Below are 14,558 nucleotides of genomic sequence, written 5' to 3'. Positions count from 1 at the left end.
GGTTATGTACGCTGGATGTAACATCTCTTTATACGAACATTCCACACAATGCAGGAATATCGGCTGTTGCATTTTGGTTGGATAAAGCCAAGCTATATAGCCCTGAATTTAACCATTTTCTTATACAACTAACTGAATGCGTTTTGACGAAAAATGTTTTCCATTTTGAAGGGCAGGTTTACTGGCAGGTGAGGGGTACGGCTATGGAAGCTTCTTTTGCTCCCATTTATGCTGATCTATTTATGGGCTTTTATGAACATCAATATATTTATGACTCTAACAACAATAGATATATTCAGGAACTGGATATTTGGCGCAGGTATTTAGATGATTGTTGGATGGTGTGGTGGGGTGATTTGGATTTGGCAGATGAATTTATTAAATATTTGAATAACAATGATATGGGTATTCATTTTACATTACAAATACAATATCAAGAAATAATATTTTTGGATGTGGTAGTTTCTAGACAAAGTGATCATACTTTGGCTACCAAAGTTCATAGGAAATTCCCACAATATAATACTATTCTTCATGCCACCAGTAATCATCCCTGCCACATCATCAACAACATTCCCAAATCACAATTTTTGCAGATCAAACGCATATGTTCATCTCAGGAGGCACATTTGGTATGTGAAAATTATTTGGCACAGAGGTTCATTGAAAGGGGTTATCACCCTGATCGCATTATGCAAACCAAAAATCAAGTTAGAAACACATCTAGGTCAGAATTGCTTTGTTATAAGCAAGCCAATCAAGTAAATAACAGTGACCAGAGAATTAGGTTTATAACCACATTTGGTAACAATACTCCCCTTTTCAGACAAATTGTTAATAATCATTGGGATATTTTAAGAGCTCATGAACATCTTGGTGAAATTCTAGTGGCCACTTGCTCTTTTTCATATGAGGGGGGAAGAACATTAAACAGTCATTTCACACATTATAAGAGGTATAATCCCCCTAGACCAATACAAACCACCATATTGGGTGACCAATTGAGAGGATGTTATCCCTGTGGACATTGTAATGCATGCCAATATATTTATAAAACCATGGAGTTTACCAGCAAGAATACTCCCAAAATATATTACATCAACATTTTTGGGAATTGTAACGCGGATTGGGTGATATATTTGGCCACTTGTTCCTGTTCGGCATTTTGTGTGGGACAAACATCTAGACCACTCAAATATCGTATCAGTGAACATTTAAGTATGATCAGAAATCACAAACTGTCTAATGCACTATTTAAACATACTAGGATACATAAAACGGCTCAATTCAGATTTGTTATTATTGATAAAATAGAGTTGCACAGGGCCAATAAAGCAGGTTGGCATGAAAAATTGAACAATATGGAATTTTCCTGGATAACTAGGCTAGGGGCTTTATTTAAACCCGGGCTTAATGAAATGTCTTGAAATTCATGCTGACAGGCTACTAGTTGTTCATCCCTATATATATATATATATATATTTTGTTTTTTAAAAGTGTTATTTCAAATGTTTAAGTTTTTGTATATAATTGTGTTCTGAATAATAGGGATATGGACAATTATTACATACTATAAGCTTACATACTATAAGCTTATATAAGTGATTTTTGTGCTTGTCACTTTAAGGATTTTCTATATAAATGGATACCAGAATGCACCATGTGTTTGCTGTTTTGCACTGAAGAAGGCTATGGTATTTTAGCCGAAGACGGTTTGCTGATGTTTATGCTGATATCTTTATGGATGCCACATTAAATATTTAAACAGCCTGTCTCCTGAGTGCTGGTTCATTTTTGTTGGCGCTTTATACATTTTGGAACCTTGCACTCATCCTACGTGCGTGTATTGGACTCTTCCTATCTACTACACAACCTTCTTTTCAACTTGCAGCATGATTTTAGACCAAAACACAGTACCACGACCATTTTTATAAGCTTCATTGTCACAGTCAACCAGTTTAGAAACCATGGTAAATTCATATCTATATTCACTGACATGTCTAAGGCTTTTGATACAGTATTCCATCAAAAACTTCTCAACAAACTAGCTGACTTAACCCTCTCCATTCAGCCATTTCATGGTTTCACAGCTACTTGTCTGAATGTCAACAAGCAGTCAAGTGGCAAAATGAGATCTCCTCCCTACTACCTGTCTCAGTTGGTGTCCCACAAGGTTCTATTCTTGGGCCACTACTCTTTACTACTTTCACCAATAAACGCAGTACTGCCACCCACCTATCTACCATTATACAATATGCAGATGACTCCTCCCTCATCTGCCCAGCTCTTTCCCTTCTTGAGCTCCTATCCAGAACCCAAAAATCCTTTAGACATTTAACAGTATCCATCTGATAACTCATACTTAACCCAATCAAGACAAAGCTAATGCTATTCTTAAATAAAACATCTGACCCCTCTCTCCTTTTACCATTCCGTCCTCTAACACCAGAATTGAACCTGTTGACCATACCAAGCTGCTACGCATCACAATTGACAGCTCTCTAAAATATGACAAACACACAGCCCTAGCCATCAAAAAGGTCCACATCAAACTTGATTCACTGTAAAGAGCCAATCCATTCTTCACTCATACCTCCACAGACAGTCTATAGCCAGGACACATATACAATCCACTCAAACATTAGCAAAACATTATCCACATCCCACCCCAACTGCCATTAAGGAAACCACAGTGAAAAATTTCTCCAAAGCCAATTTCATGCTTCTAAGACAGAAGTGGTGAACTTCATGACACCCATTCAGATGGACAATACAGTTATAACTGCTGAATCCTACACAAATGCACTGTATAAGCACTTACACAAGTGCATGGATCATGCTATCCCAAACAGAACCAAGACGCTATCCTCCAAAAAAGGAAGCCAATCTGGTGGTCCCCTGCCATAAACAAACTGTACAACAGAAGGAAGACACTGTTGTAAAAGAGAGTAAAATCCCATGAGTGGAGGAGCTCCCTGGTCAGCCTCAGTAAGAAGCTGAGATCCCTTATAAGATCCTCCAAAGCTAGCTATGAAAACAAAATGGCCACTAATTTTAAGGACAGCCAAAAAGCATTCTATAGCCATGTCAAGAATCTCGATGGCAACCCCCAGATCTGCTCTGAGTTACAGCACAACAGCACAAAAATTACAGAGCCAACGGATACTGCCAACATCCTGGCAGATAGGTTCAGTGCTAACTTTACCCTTCCCTCACCCCCCCAAAGGGCCCATATCTATACAGGAAGAATGCAGAGTCCCTGTAATAAAAACTATGCAGGTAAAAGCTGCACTCTTTAAAGCCAAAAACACAGCATCCATGGGACTGGACAACATCCCAGGCTGCATTTTACACGAACTTCAGAATGAACTGGCTCCCCACTTAAGCACCATGTTCAATAATAGCCTTGCATCAGGCTTTGTGCCCACTGAATGGCGCACAGCAACAGTTATCCCACTCCACAAGGGGGTAGCCACCACTGATCCCGGGAACTATCGCCCTATTAGCCTGACGAACCTGGTCTGCAAGGCCATGGAACATATCATCATGGAACTCAAAGACATTGGTAACCTCCAAACTCTGGATCCCACCCAGTTCGGGTTTGTGAAAGGCAGATCATGCCTCCTGAACCTGATCGAATTCTTTGAGGCAGTCAGCAAAGCCATAGATGAAGGTAAGGTGGTTCACACTTCCCATCTTGACCTCGCCAAGGCTTTTGACACCATCCCCCATTCTGGAATTATAGCTAAATTCAATAACATAGGTATGAATCCCTACATCACAAGATGGGTTGCCAACTGGCTCACTGACAGAACCCACACTAAAAGTTGCAGACTCCAAATCTGACCTCAAACCAGTGACAAGTGGAGTACCACAGGGTTCAGTCCTGGGACCTCTCCTGTTTGGTATCTACTTCTCTGAAGTACAGGCTAGCACAGAAGGCCTCTGGCTAACTAACTTCGCAGATGACTGCAAACTAGGAGCCATAGTCAAGTCCCTAAATGATGTGGACATCCTACAGAAGGGGCTCTCTGAGACAGATGCCTGGTGTCAGAGCCATGGACTCAAGCTCAATGCCAAAAAGTGCAGTGTCATCCCCTTTGGTAAAAACTCTGTGCCCATGAACTACCACATAGGCAGCAATCTACTTAACACCGAATGTGTGATAAGAGACCTTGGGACCCAGGTGGACAGTAGTCACTCCTTTAATAGTCACATCGCCACAGTAGTCAGGAAGTCCTTCTACGTGGCACACCTCATCATAAAAGGGTTCTCATCCAGTTAAAAAGAGGTCATTGTTCCACTCTACTCGACACTCATTACACCCATTCTAGAGTACAACGCCACTTTTGGAATGTACCACACAAGACATCTGCAGCAGCTGGACAAGCCACCTAAGTACCTCACAAAGAGGATTACTGGCCTCAAAAAAATGTCCTACACTGACAGTCTCAAAAAAAACTCCAGCTTTACTCCACGGCATATCGCCTACTCCGAGGTGATCTCTGCCTAACATATAAAGCTATGTCAAACCCAAAGCTGTTGGACATGCTACACCTAAAGAAATCCCAATCTCTATGAGCTACACGCTCTAGGGACCTAAACCTTATCACCACAATAAACAGGACATGTTGGAGGGATAGATTCCTGTCCCACAGACTTCCCATACTCTGGAAAAGGCTACCCATCTATGTCAAGCAAAGTTCTTCATTAGCATTCTTCAAGAAAAATCTTGATGAGTGGATGGGAAATAGGAAATACACCCCGGGGATCACTTCTGTGTCTCTGCTCGAATGTAGCACAGAAAAATAACTTTCTTGGGTGGCGTAAACCAGGGAACCTTGTTGGCTAGGCTTACGTAGGCCCTTGGGCCAATAGCCTTGTACCTACCTATGAACAGTGGAACCTCATGAAATATTAAGAGACTTGGATTTTGGGTGCAGATACTTAAGGAGAATAACAATACCCATACAGAATATTATATTCATAAAGTAGCAGAAAATATTTTAAGAACTAAACCAACAAGGGAATGGAGAATTCTGCTGATAGGGATAAATGCAATTAGGGGTACAGATAAGAGGCAAGGGGGGGATACATTTACTGTAGAAAACTGGTAAAGGAAACAAGGTACTGAGTGCAAATAATTAGAGAGGGAAAAATAATAGAATTGGGAAGAGGCCCAGAATACATTTGGATTGCAGGCTATAGACTGCCTTCCCTATAAAGGATTAATGTAGGATTCTAGGCAAACAGAAAAGAATAGGGATCCTAAGTAAAAGACCCACACTGGTAGAGCTTTTACTAGAATACAGAACAGAAGTTGTGTTAGAAAAGGAATAATTAGTAAGACATATACAATACTGCAGGACAGCTATATAAATCAGAGGAGGCTAGAAAGGATTGGGGGAGAGAAATTGGAAAAGTAATTCACTAAGAAACAATGGCAGGCTCTATGTATGGCTCCCAGATATGCAACAAAGCTTAGAGGATTTAGGATTTTTGCTTGCAGGTATTTGCATATATATTTTATACTCCAAGCAGACTCCAAAGAATTTTTATCAGGTAGACTGCAAATGTCGGAGGTGTGATGGCAAAGAAAGAGGTAACTGGGGCCATATTTTTTGGAAGTGTAAAAAATTGGCAGATTTCACAGATTCATTGCAGACTGCTCTAAGGGAGATGCTGTGAGAAAATGGGTGTGGCTAAGGAAATTATTGTTTTTTTTTTAAGCTATGATACAAAATCAGAATTTCCTAGACTTAGTAAGGCCTTGCTGTATTTAATCCTGGTAGCTGCCAAAAAGCAATTACTAGAAAATGGAATTCAAAGTCTAAACCAACGGTACTAGAAGTATTAACTATCATAACAGAGATAAAAGAATCAGAAGTGGGATCTTTAGAAAAGGCTAGGAGCAAGTCACAGAGAAATGAATGGGAATTGTGGGGAAAATAGGTGCAGGTAATGTTTTGGATGAGGAATGACATTTAAGGGAAGGCAGGAATTGCATGAGCTATGCAATTAACATGTGATTAGCAGTGACTGTACAGTAGATTACATGTGATTATAATGTTTGCAATTTAAACTATGACAATATGTTTTCTTTTGATTTATATAAATGCAGGATTGCCTATGCCATAAGGGATAATTCAATATTTTTTCTACAACAAACGTCAACTGAAAATGTGCAACATGCAGTATATGTCCTGTTTTATAAAAAAATACTGTTACTTAGTTGCCTCTTTCCTTCCTTTCCCCCCCTCTCCTTAATGTTCTTTCAGACATTAGTGACATGAAACAGGACATATGCTTTGGAGTGCTCTACATGTTTAAAAAAGTAAAAAAAAAGTTCAATATTTCCTATTTTTTTTTGTTCCACCAGATTTCACAAAAAATCCCACATTAATTAATTTCTAAGTTGTTAGTTAACTTTCTTCCTGTTGCTCTCCATCTCCCAACTCCAGTTTCTGGTTCATTTGCATCTTACTCCTGGTTCTTCTAGTCAACTCCTCTGCTTTTCTCTTTCTTTCAAGCATTTTCCTTTGGAACACTGGAAAAGGTTTCAGTGGCATAGTATCCCTATGACCTTTATTATCAGAAGAATTAGAAGCAGAGTCCCCCTGTTTGACAGCTTGCTTTTTGTTGGACAAACTTCTGTATTGTCTTCTTAGCATGTTCCTCATCAAAAAAATTACTGACCCTCGAGGAAAAAAATATTGTGAAGATAGCTAGATACAACAGCTTGAATCTCACACCTGCCTCAAAACATTCGCCGACTGCTGGAATACATTTACTCCTTTTCATCCTGGTGTACACTGAGTAACCATTTTCCCCAAATACTCTACTGTTTTCAACTTTTAGTACTTTGTCCTTCTGCCACAGTTTTGTCAGAATCAACTTTCTTCTGGTTGGATTACATCTTTACTATCAGAGGTCTTGGCTGCTTTCTCATGGCCAGGTTTGGTTCCCTTTCAAATAACAACTGCTGTGCAATACTAGTTCAGGTGTTTATTTGCATTTCCATAAAATTAACAGAGTCTGCCTCCTCCTAGTTTCTGTGGTACAGCAGAAAAACTCAGGTTTTCCCTATGTGCTGTATTCTCTAATTTTGCCATTTTTTTGAAACACCTCTTATTGAGCAGTCTCATACTCAGCCAGCCTTTTCTTCATTTTGACCTCCGATTTTTGCAGTTTTATCAGCTCATCTGAATATGTATTTAAAGTTTCCTCCATTTTTCCAGCCTTTTGTTATCTGAGTTGATATACTCCTTTAGTGTTTCATTTATTTCAGTCAGCTCCCCGCACATATGACTTATTTTTCTACTGATTACTGGAAGTCATGTCTTGCACCAAAACTGGAGCTTGAACTGCTTTTTTTCCCACCTAGTGTTTTCTCCTCACCTTTTGTGGTTGATTTTGTTTCAGGTTCTCTAAATGTCTTCTTTGCTGCCATCCCGGCAGGGCACTTTCTGGTCAGTAACTAAAATTTACCCAAAAGAAATTCATTGGCTCTCTTTTCTGAGCTTCCGTTTTCACACTGGAAGAGTGGAAATTATCAGTGTGCGGCCATCTTGGAAGTCCCGCATTCCATCCTTCTTGTTCAAAGTACCACACTAATGCCAGTTATCTGGTCTCACCATTTATGCCTTGGGATTCAAGGAATTTCGGGAAAACATCACTCGGCTCCTCATGTAAAGACTTTTCTGTAGTGCATTTCATTAGTTCTGAATCACTGCAGAGAAAGTGGGTTCACTACTAATACAAATGTTAACAAATCAATTTATATTTGATGACTGGGAATGCCCCAATGTTCAATACCAGTTTTTCAGTACAGTCCTGATGACAATGGCTTCAGGAACAGTTGTTAGACAAATATATGTCAAGCACAGTTGCAAATCAATAAACACACATGACTAAATGTACAATAACAATGTAAGAAATAATTAAAAAAAATAACCAAAAGCAGAGGTTAGACAAAACTGCATGAGTCACACAAGACAATGAAATAATTAAGGAAGTAAAGGAAAGATAGGCAGTGTACATACTGAACATCAGAGAGAAAATACATGAAGTAATTTCAAATAGGTTGAACACGGAGAGGAATGTCAAACTTGTCCAGTGGACAGCAGGTAAACCACTTCCCACAATTGTGGTAGATGGCTGGGAGCTGCTTGCTGGAGAAGCTAGTCTATCCAGTGCCATTAACTTGTTGCACTCCTTGCATTTTTCAGTACACCAATGAAAAACATTAATCACCTCTGTTGACATTCTCAATGATGGTCCCTCCAGGTCGGTCATCACCCCAGTGATAGTGAATGAATGGGCCAAATGGCCAGGATGGACTGCTGATTGACAGTGTGGGCAGACAGTGTGGGCAGAGTACAACAAGCAAAGAAACAAACAAAAAAAAAATAATAATGTAATTCACTAGCATTGGTATTATCAGACTATGGGTATGGACATCAAAATAGAAGGTTAGATACTAAATAGATAATGCATTTTCAAGCACATTTTTTTTTTTTTTGCTAGATTCTTTTTCCTTCCATGTTTGCCAACAAGCAAGCCTACTACCTCTACTGGGCTTGAATCTATTTGCTCCCTCATACTGGGATCCCAAGAACCATCTCAAGAGGCCATCGTGCAAGCAAGCCATAAGGGTTTGTTGTGACCTATGCCGACATTCTAATTATGAGGGTGTCTGTGATTACCCTTATCCCCCATCCCTGTAGAAAGAGAAGTATGTTCAGCATTACATACGTTCCCACAATGCTTTCCCCATATGGATGCACTCTTCTGTGCAATTGAAATGAAAGGGACAAACTTTTGGTGGCTTGTGAATCCAAATCTCTCCGCTGGCTGGGCACCTGTATCATCATGCTTCCTCCCAGGTTACAGTGCAGCACATGGCCAGTTCTGCTTCACCATTCCCCAAGAAACATTACGTATTTACTATTCTGCTCAGTATGAGATACACTAATCAAACTCAGGCTGCCTAGGTTGTTCTCAAGACTATCCATGCTAACAGGCATGACAAGCACAGGCATTCTATGCTACTCTACAATGACATGTATCTGTGGATAGTGCTTTTTAAGTGCGTGTTTGAATGCACACATAGAAAGAAATGGTTGCAGTGCAAGGTGAAATATGTTCCAGAGCTTAACCCACAATGAAGGACTCCATGAACCACCAAATCTACTCTTGGAGCCAACCTCAAGGTCATGACTTGGTTAGTACCAGGATATGCACGAGTAAGGAAAGCGTAGGTAAATTAGGACTTTGTTGGTGAACTTCAGTTAAAATGGGGAGAAATGTTGCTTGAATTCAAGTCACTGCAAACTGTGAGGTAGGTTCTATTAAGGTGTCCTGTTTCAGATTTCATAGTCCTGTTACATTCTTACGTCTGTTTGTAAAGATGGGGAGACTAAAGGTTAGTGAACATATACAAAAATATAAAATAAACTGAAAGAGACAATTATGCAGTACAGTCTCAAAAACTGGGAGCAGGAAAGTCCCTCTGGAAAGACACTGAGTTACTTATTTGACTAAATTAGAATAATAACAGTAATTATAGTAAAATACTGCCCATACCTTTTATATGATTATTATAAAAAATATATGGGCAGTATTTTTACTTTGTAGACACTACGATCACCACTCTCATTCCTGGGATTCCCTCCTTGTAAACAGTATGGTTCTGTTTTTGCTAGTACTGAAACAGTCTGGAGGAACATCAGGACTGCACACAGGTGAATGGGCTCTACAGCTCAGAGCAGATAAAGTAGAATGTATCGCACAAAAGGAGCCGGACCTGTTAGAGTTCTAAAGCATAGCAAACAAATCGGTGTTACCATACAACTCCATCACAACATTAAGTAACGTAGAAAAGAGAGACCACCAAGCAGTGAGCTCCGTGGAACATCTGAGGTCACCAACAAGGTGGAGAGAAAAAGTATCACCTTATCGGACAGCCGGCAAGCTACTAAGCCATCTACACACCATAAGGGAAGAGCTCATACATGGGTCTAGAAGACACTTTTGGTTTACTATATCAAAAGAATTAGTGGCTCCAGTGAGCTGACAATTTTGATACATTACAGACATATGTGCGGATGCTCACAAAGGCATTAAGATCAGCTGTGACTGTTAGCTCTATCAAAGGGCAAAACTTAACTGTGGTAGCCCTGTCACTTTGAAAAATAAACTGTGCTTTAAAATAAGGAACAGCAAATTCCAAAACTCTCTGTTAAACTTTAAAAGCTATGCTTTCCAACAATCCCACCCCTGCTACATACATGTACCTATACATGTCTGTTTGAGATATTCAGAGATATGGCAACCTTGGACAAAGCATATATCCTCTCAGTCTTACCATTCCTAGGCTTGCAATTATAGTCTTTGGAATTTTAAGAGGCTCTTGCCTTATTTACAGGTACAGTGTCACACAGTACATTTCATGTGATTAGGGTGCATGCCAAAAATCAGCAGCACAAATTTCCAACACTAAAATATTTCAGATGATGAGAAAAATAAGAAAAATCAACATTTGTGGCACATGCACCAAAAAAAACACACACTTGTTCTGCTGTGGAGAGGCTTGATATGGATGGCTGCACCCACCACACAGCTGTTACTTTATATAAACATACTACACCTCCTCAAAGTAAGGAATTCACAGAGAAGCAGCAATCACAACTTTTTTTAAATACTTAGACAAAACTGCACATCTGTACTGTTGCCTGGACACATTCATCAAGCAACCGCCTTGGCCTCATGAAATAATTACAAATAAGTGCTCTAGCAGCTGAGAACATATGCAATTCCCTAGCTTTTGATTGGGGGGGGGGTGGAGTTGCAATAACTATTTACAGCAGCAAACGTACAATAACTTCTTTATGTAGAGAAAATAATAAGAGGTGGGGGCCTGTATAAAAATAATGGATGGAGAAGGCAGCCAATCCCCAGAATGCATAAAACAGCCTAGACATCTAGAAGTGGCAGATCCAGGAGAAAACTGAGATCACCCTCAGATAGCCAAATAAATTGCCATATAGAAAATATGCATAAATGTCAAAATGTATCGCTTATCACCCCCCCCCCCCACACACACACACAAAACAAAAAAGGGAAAGATCACCATACAGAATCAGAAGGCAGACATAACTTCTAAATAGGAGGGTGCCTAACCCAGGGCAAGCTGATTCTCAAGCTGCTCTCCTGCTATAAGTGACAAGGAATTGGATGAAGTATTTAGGGAGATTTTCTGATATTAGGTTAGACAGTAGCTAATCAGGCAGTACTTACTGAAATGAAAAAAAATAATTAGCTTTATCAAGAATGAAGAATATTGGGGATTCAACTAACTTGCTATTACTAGTCCTGGTCTCACCACAGTCTTGTGCTGCTGAGATACAATGCTCCATTGCTTCTTTTTTCATCAAAAGTAAGACCAATCCCAAGATGAGAAGCAGGCCAAAGGCTATTTCGTTATCAAGAGTCTTGTCCCAGATGAAACAGGGGTCTGGAAGCTTGTTTTAGCATTTTCCTAGTAAATACCTGGAACAGCAACCAGACCAATCAAGAAGGTCCCACACAGACATTTAATGTCCCGTCCAAGACCACTGGGAATCAATGCCCTCTGCTCCTCCTCTCACCAGGAACAAAACAGAAGTACAAATTCTGAGCTGGCAACTAAGATGTAGTTATCAGGCTTTCTGGTGATCAGCAGTCTCCAGGAAATAATGTCCCACTGCTTCCTCTCTCCCCAGGAGCAAAACATAATTTCAAACTAATCTCAAGACTACTGTGAGGCAGAATGTGTGTTTTCCAATGACTGGTGGTTTTGGACAGATGCTGAAGATTTTTCAGATAAGATGGAAGGAAAACTTCTATCCTTTTAGGCAAACCAGTGAAACTTTTAAATACTCATTAATATACTTACTAAGTTGGCTGTTCTTCCACAGGTTCTTAGGGTTTGGATGGCGAAGGAGGAGGTCACACCAATCATGGAAACAGCATTTACCATAACAATTCTGTCCCGAGTTCTGAGGAAGAGAAAAAGAAAAAAATGAGAGTCTCAAACAGCACGGCATCAACAGATAAAGCTATTTTTGTCTTTGTGTAACAGCAAGATTTTTTTTACACCAATTTACTAACACTTATTTTCACTAGGGTTGGCTATCAGGATTTAACATTTTGTCTACAGACCTAGTGACCCTACTACTACTAGTTTAATCAAGCCCTTAATGATCCTGGGGGAGAGGGCAGCAAAACAAACACAGAGTCAAGGGTAGGCAAGAATTTGCATACCTATATAACATGAGTGAGGTTTAGAAAATGTTTAGCACATGCCTGCAAATGCACTCAGACATCAAAAAGTGCCTTTAGTAAGGCTAGTAAACAGTTGATGACGCTTCTGCTCTCATCTGCCAAAAGGCATGATACTTCTACACCCTCTTGGAATAAAACAACTGGCAACCTGATGGTTCCACTGCCCTCCTTCTTGGCTGCCTGACAATGCAACACCTGGGAACATTTACAGCATCACAGCCATAGCAGGAAACAAATAAGTTTGATACCTACTTTTAACTATTTTGAAATAGACCTAGAGCTGTTACTTTGAGAAACAGAAAACAAATCATCTCTGAATACTGCTCCTGCTTGTTTACACAGCTTACATCAGTAATACTTCAGTACAGATCAGATGTAAGCGTGTTGTTTATAAAACTCCAGAAAGTTTAAACAAGATTCTTCAAATGCATTACAAACAGCTGCAACAGTTCTATGCAGCCTGGAGTAGGCATATGGAACCAGCCAGTCTGTTTTTTCCAATATCTTTATTTGAACTTTCAAGTATACAGCAAAAACTTCAACATTTAACAAGAACTGGTACACAGAGATTTCTACTTTTAACACACTGAAAAAAAGAAGTTATGTACTTACCATAACGTTCGATGTTTGTAATCCATCTCGCCCTTCATTCTTACACTTGGGATGGGAGCTGAACCTCGGCACGGCCATTACTCTAGCTCAAAAACTTCTGGTTGGCTCGTGGCTAGAAGGTATCCCATCATGCATACCTAACCCAGATCTTGTTTGCTGCAAGGAGAAACATACAGAGACAAAGAACAAACCATGTCTAAAGGACCCAACATAACAATAAAGCAATAGTTACTCTACCCCAGGTCCTCAAGGAGGGGGCAGGAGGGAGGGTTTGTAAGAATGAAGGGCGAGATGGACTACGAACATTGAACATTATGGTAAGTACATAACTTCTCTATGTTCTGTAGTCCTATCTCGCCTTCATTCTTACACTTGGGACAGTTTCCCCAGCATCTTCATCTTGGGTGGCTCATTGGAAAATGCTCCTGAGTACTGTGGAACCACAGGAAGACCCGTTCCTGGAAGCCATATTCAATTTGTAGTTAGTGATGAATGTATGAGGTGAAGCCCATGTTGCTGCTGCACAGATATTATCTATTGGGATTTTAACCTGAAAAGCTACTGAGGTACACAGACCTGATAGAATGAGCTTTCACCTTGAAGGGAAGATCTTTGCCACTGGATGTATAGACAAAGGAAATGCAGCTGGAAATCCAGAGAGACACTGTGACTTTAGAAACTGAAAGGCCCTTCCTTGTATCTGAAAAGGAAACAAACAGTTGATCCGATCTTCTGAAATCCTTAGTTCTGTCAAGGTAAAAACGCAGTTGTCTATGTACATCCAGTTGGTGAAATTTGTACTCTGCCTTGTTAGAAAAATTAGGGAAGAAAGCAGGTAATTCAATGGACCGATTAATATTGGCCTGAGAAGAAACCTTAGGAATGAAGGAAGGGTTTTGTCTGTAAGGAGACCCTATCTCTGTGAAACACCAAATAAAGGGGGCTTAATGGAAAGAGCTTGCAGTTCAGAGACCCTCCTTGCAGATGTGATGGCCACTAAAAATATAGTTTTCCATGATAAGAACTTAAAGTTACAAGTAGCTGAAGGTTCGAAAGGGTTTGAGGTAAGTCTATGAAGTATGAAGTTCAAATCTCATGGTGCCACTGGATAGATGACTGGGGGGTCTTAACATGGCCCCTTTAAGGAAAGCTCTACACAGTCTATGAGCCATAAGGTTAGGGTCATTAGCCAAATGAAAGGTAGAAATAGCTGCCAGATAAACTTTAATAGTGGCAGCTGCTGAACCTTGATGGAACAACTGAGTAAGGAACTCTAAAATGTCAGAAATGGGACAAGAACAGACAGCGAGGCAGGGATACACACAAGACCAACGGAAGAAAGGCCAATCAAGCACAAACAGTAAACTGCAGCAAAATGTCTAAGACAGACAAGTAATGCGATAACACACTAAACTAATATAATACAATAATTTTTGTCAACAAATAGCTAGAAAAACGTATATAAAGTTGTCAGCCACGGCCAAGAAGCAGCACATCTGAGCTCATCGAGCGGCAAACGAGATCTGGGTTAGTGATGCATGATGGGATACCTCCTAGCCACAAGCCAACCAGAAGTTTTTGAACTAGAGTAATGGCCGAGTAAGAGCAGAGGTTCGGCTCCG

General features: G+C 40.0%; 1 protein-coding gene across 1 annotated transcript in view; it reads right to left on the bottom strand.

Annotated features, from left to right (window-relative positions):
* The window catches only part of TJP3 (tight junction protein 3), a gene marked incomplete at its 5' end in the record, with an annotated part of 839,650 nt that overhangs the window by 676,144 nt on the left and 148,948 nt on the right, over window positions 1-14,558 (bottom strand). The window contains 1 exon segment of the mRNA XM_044053884.1: window positions 11,936-12,038. Coding sequence (XP_043909819.1) covers window positions 11,936-12,038 — 103 coding nt within the window.

Source organism: Protopterus annectens, chromosome 13.part0 (genome assembly GCF_019279795.1).
Source record: "Protopterus annectens isolate FY-2018-M chromosome 13.part0, PAN1.0, whole genome shotgun sequence".
Lineage (NCBI taxonomy): Eukaryota > Metazoa > Chordata > Ceratodontiformes > Protopteridae > Protopterus > Protopterus annectens.
Note: the sequence above shows the minus strand (reverse complement) of the source record. Positions and strands in the feature narration are given on the sequence as shown.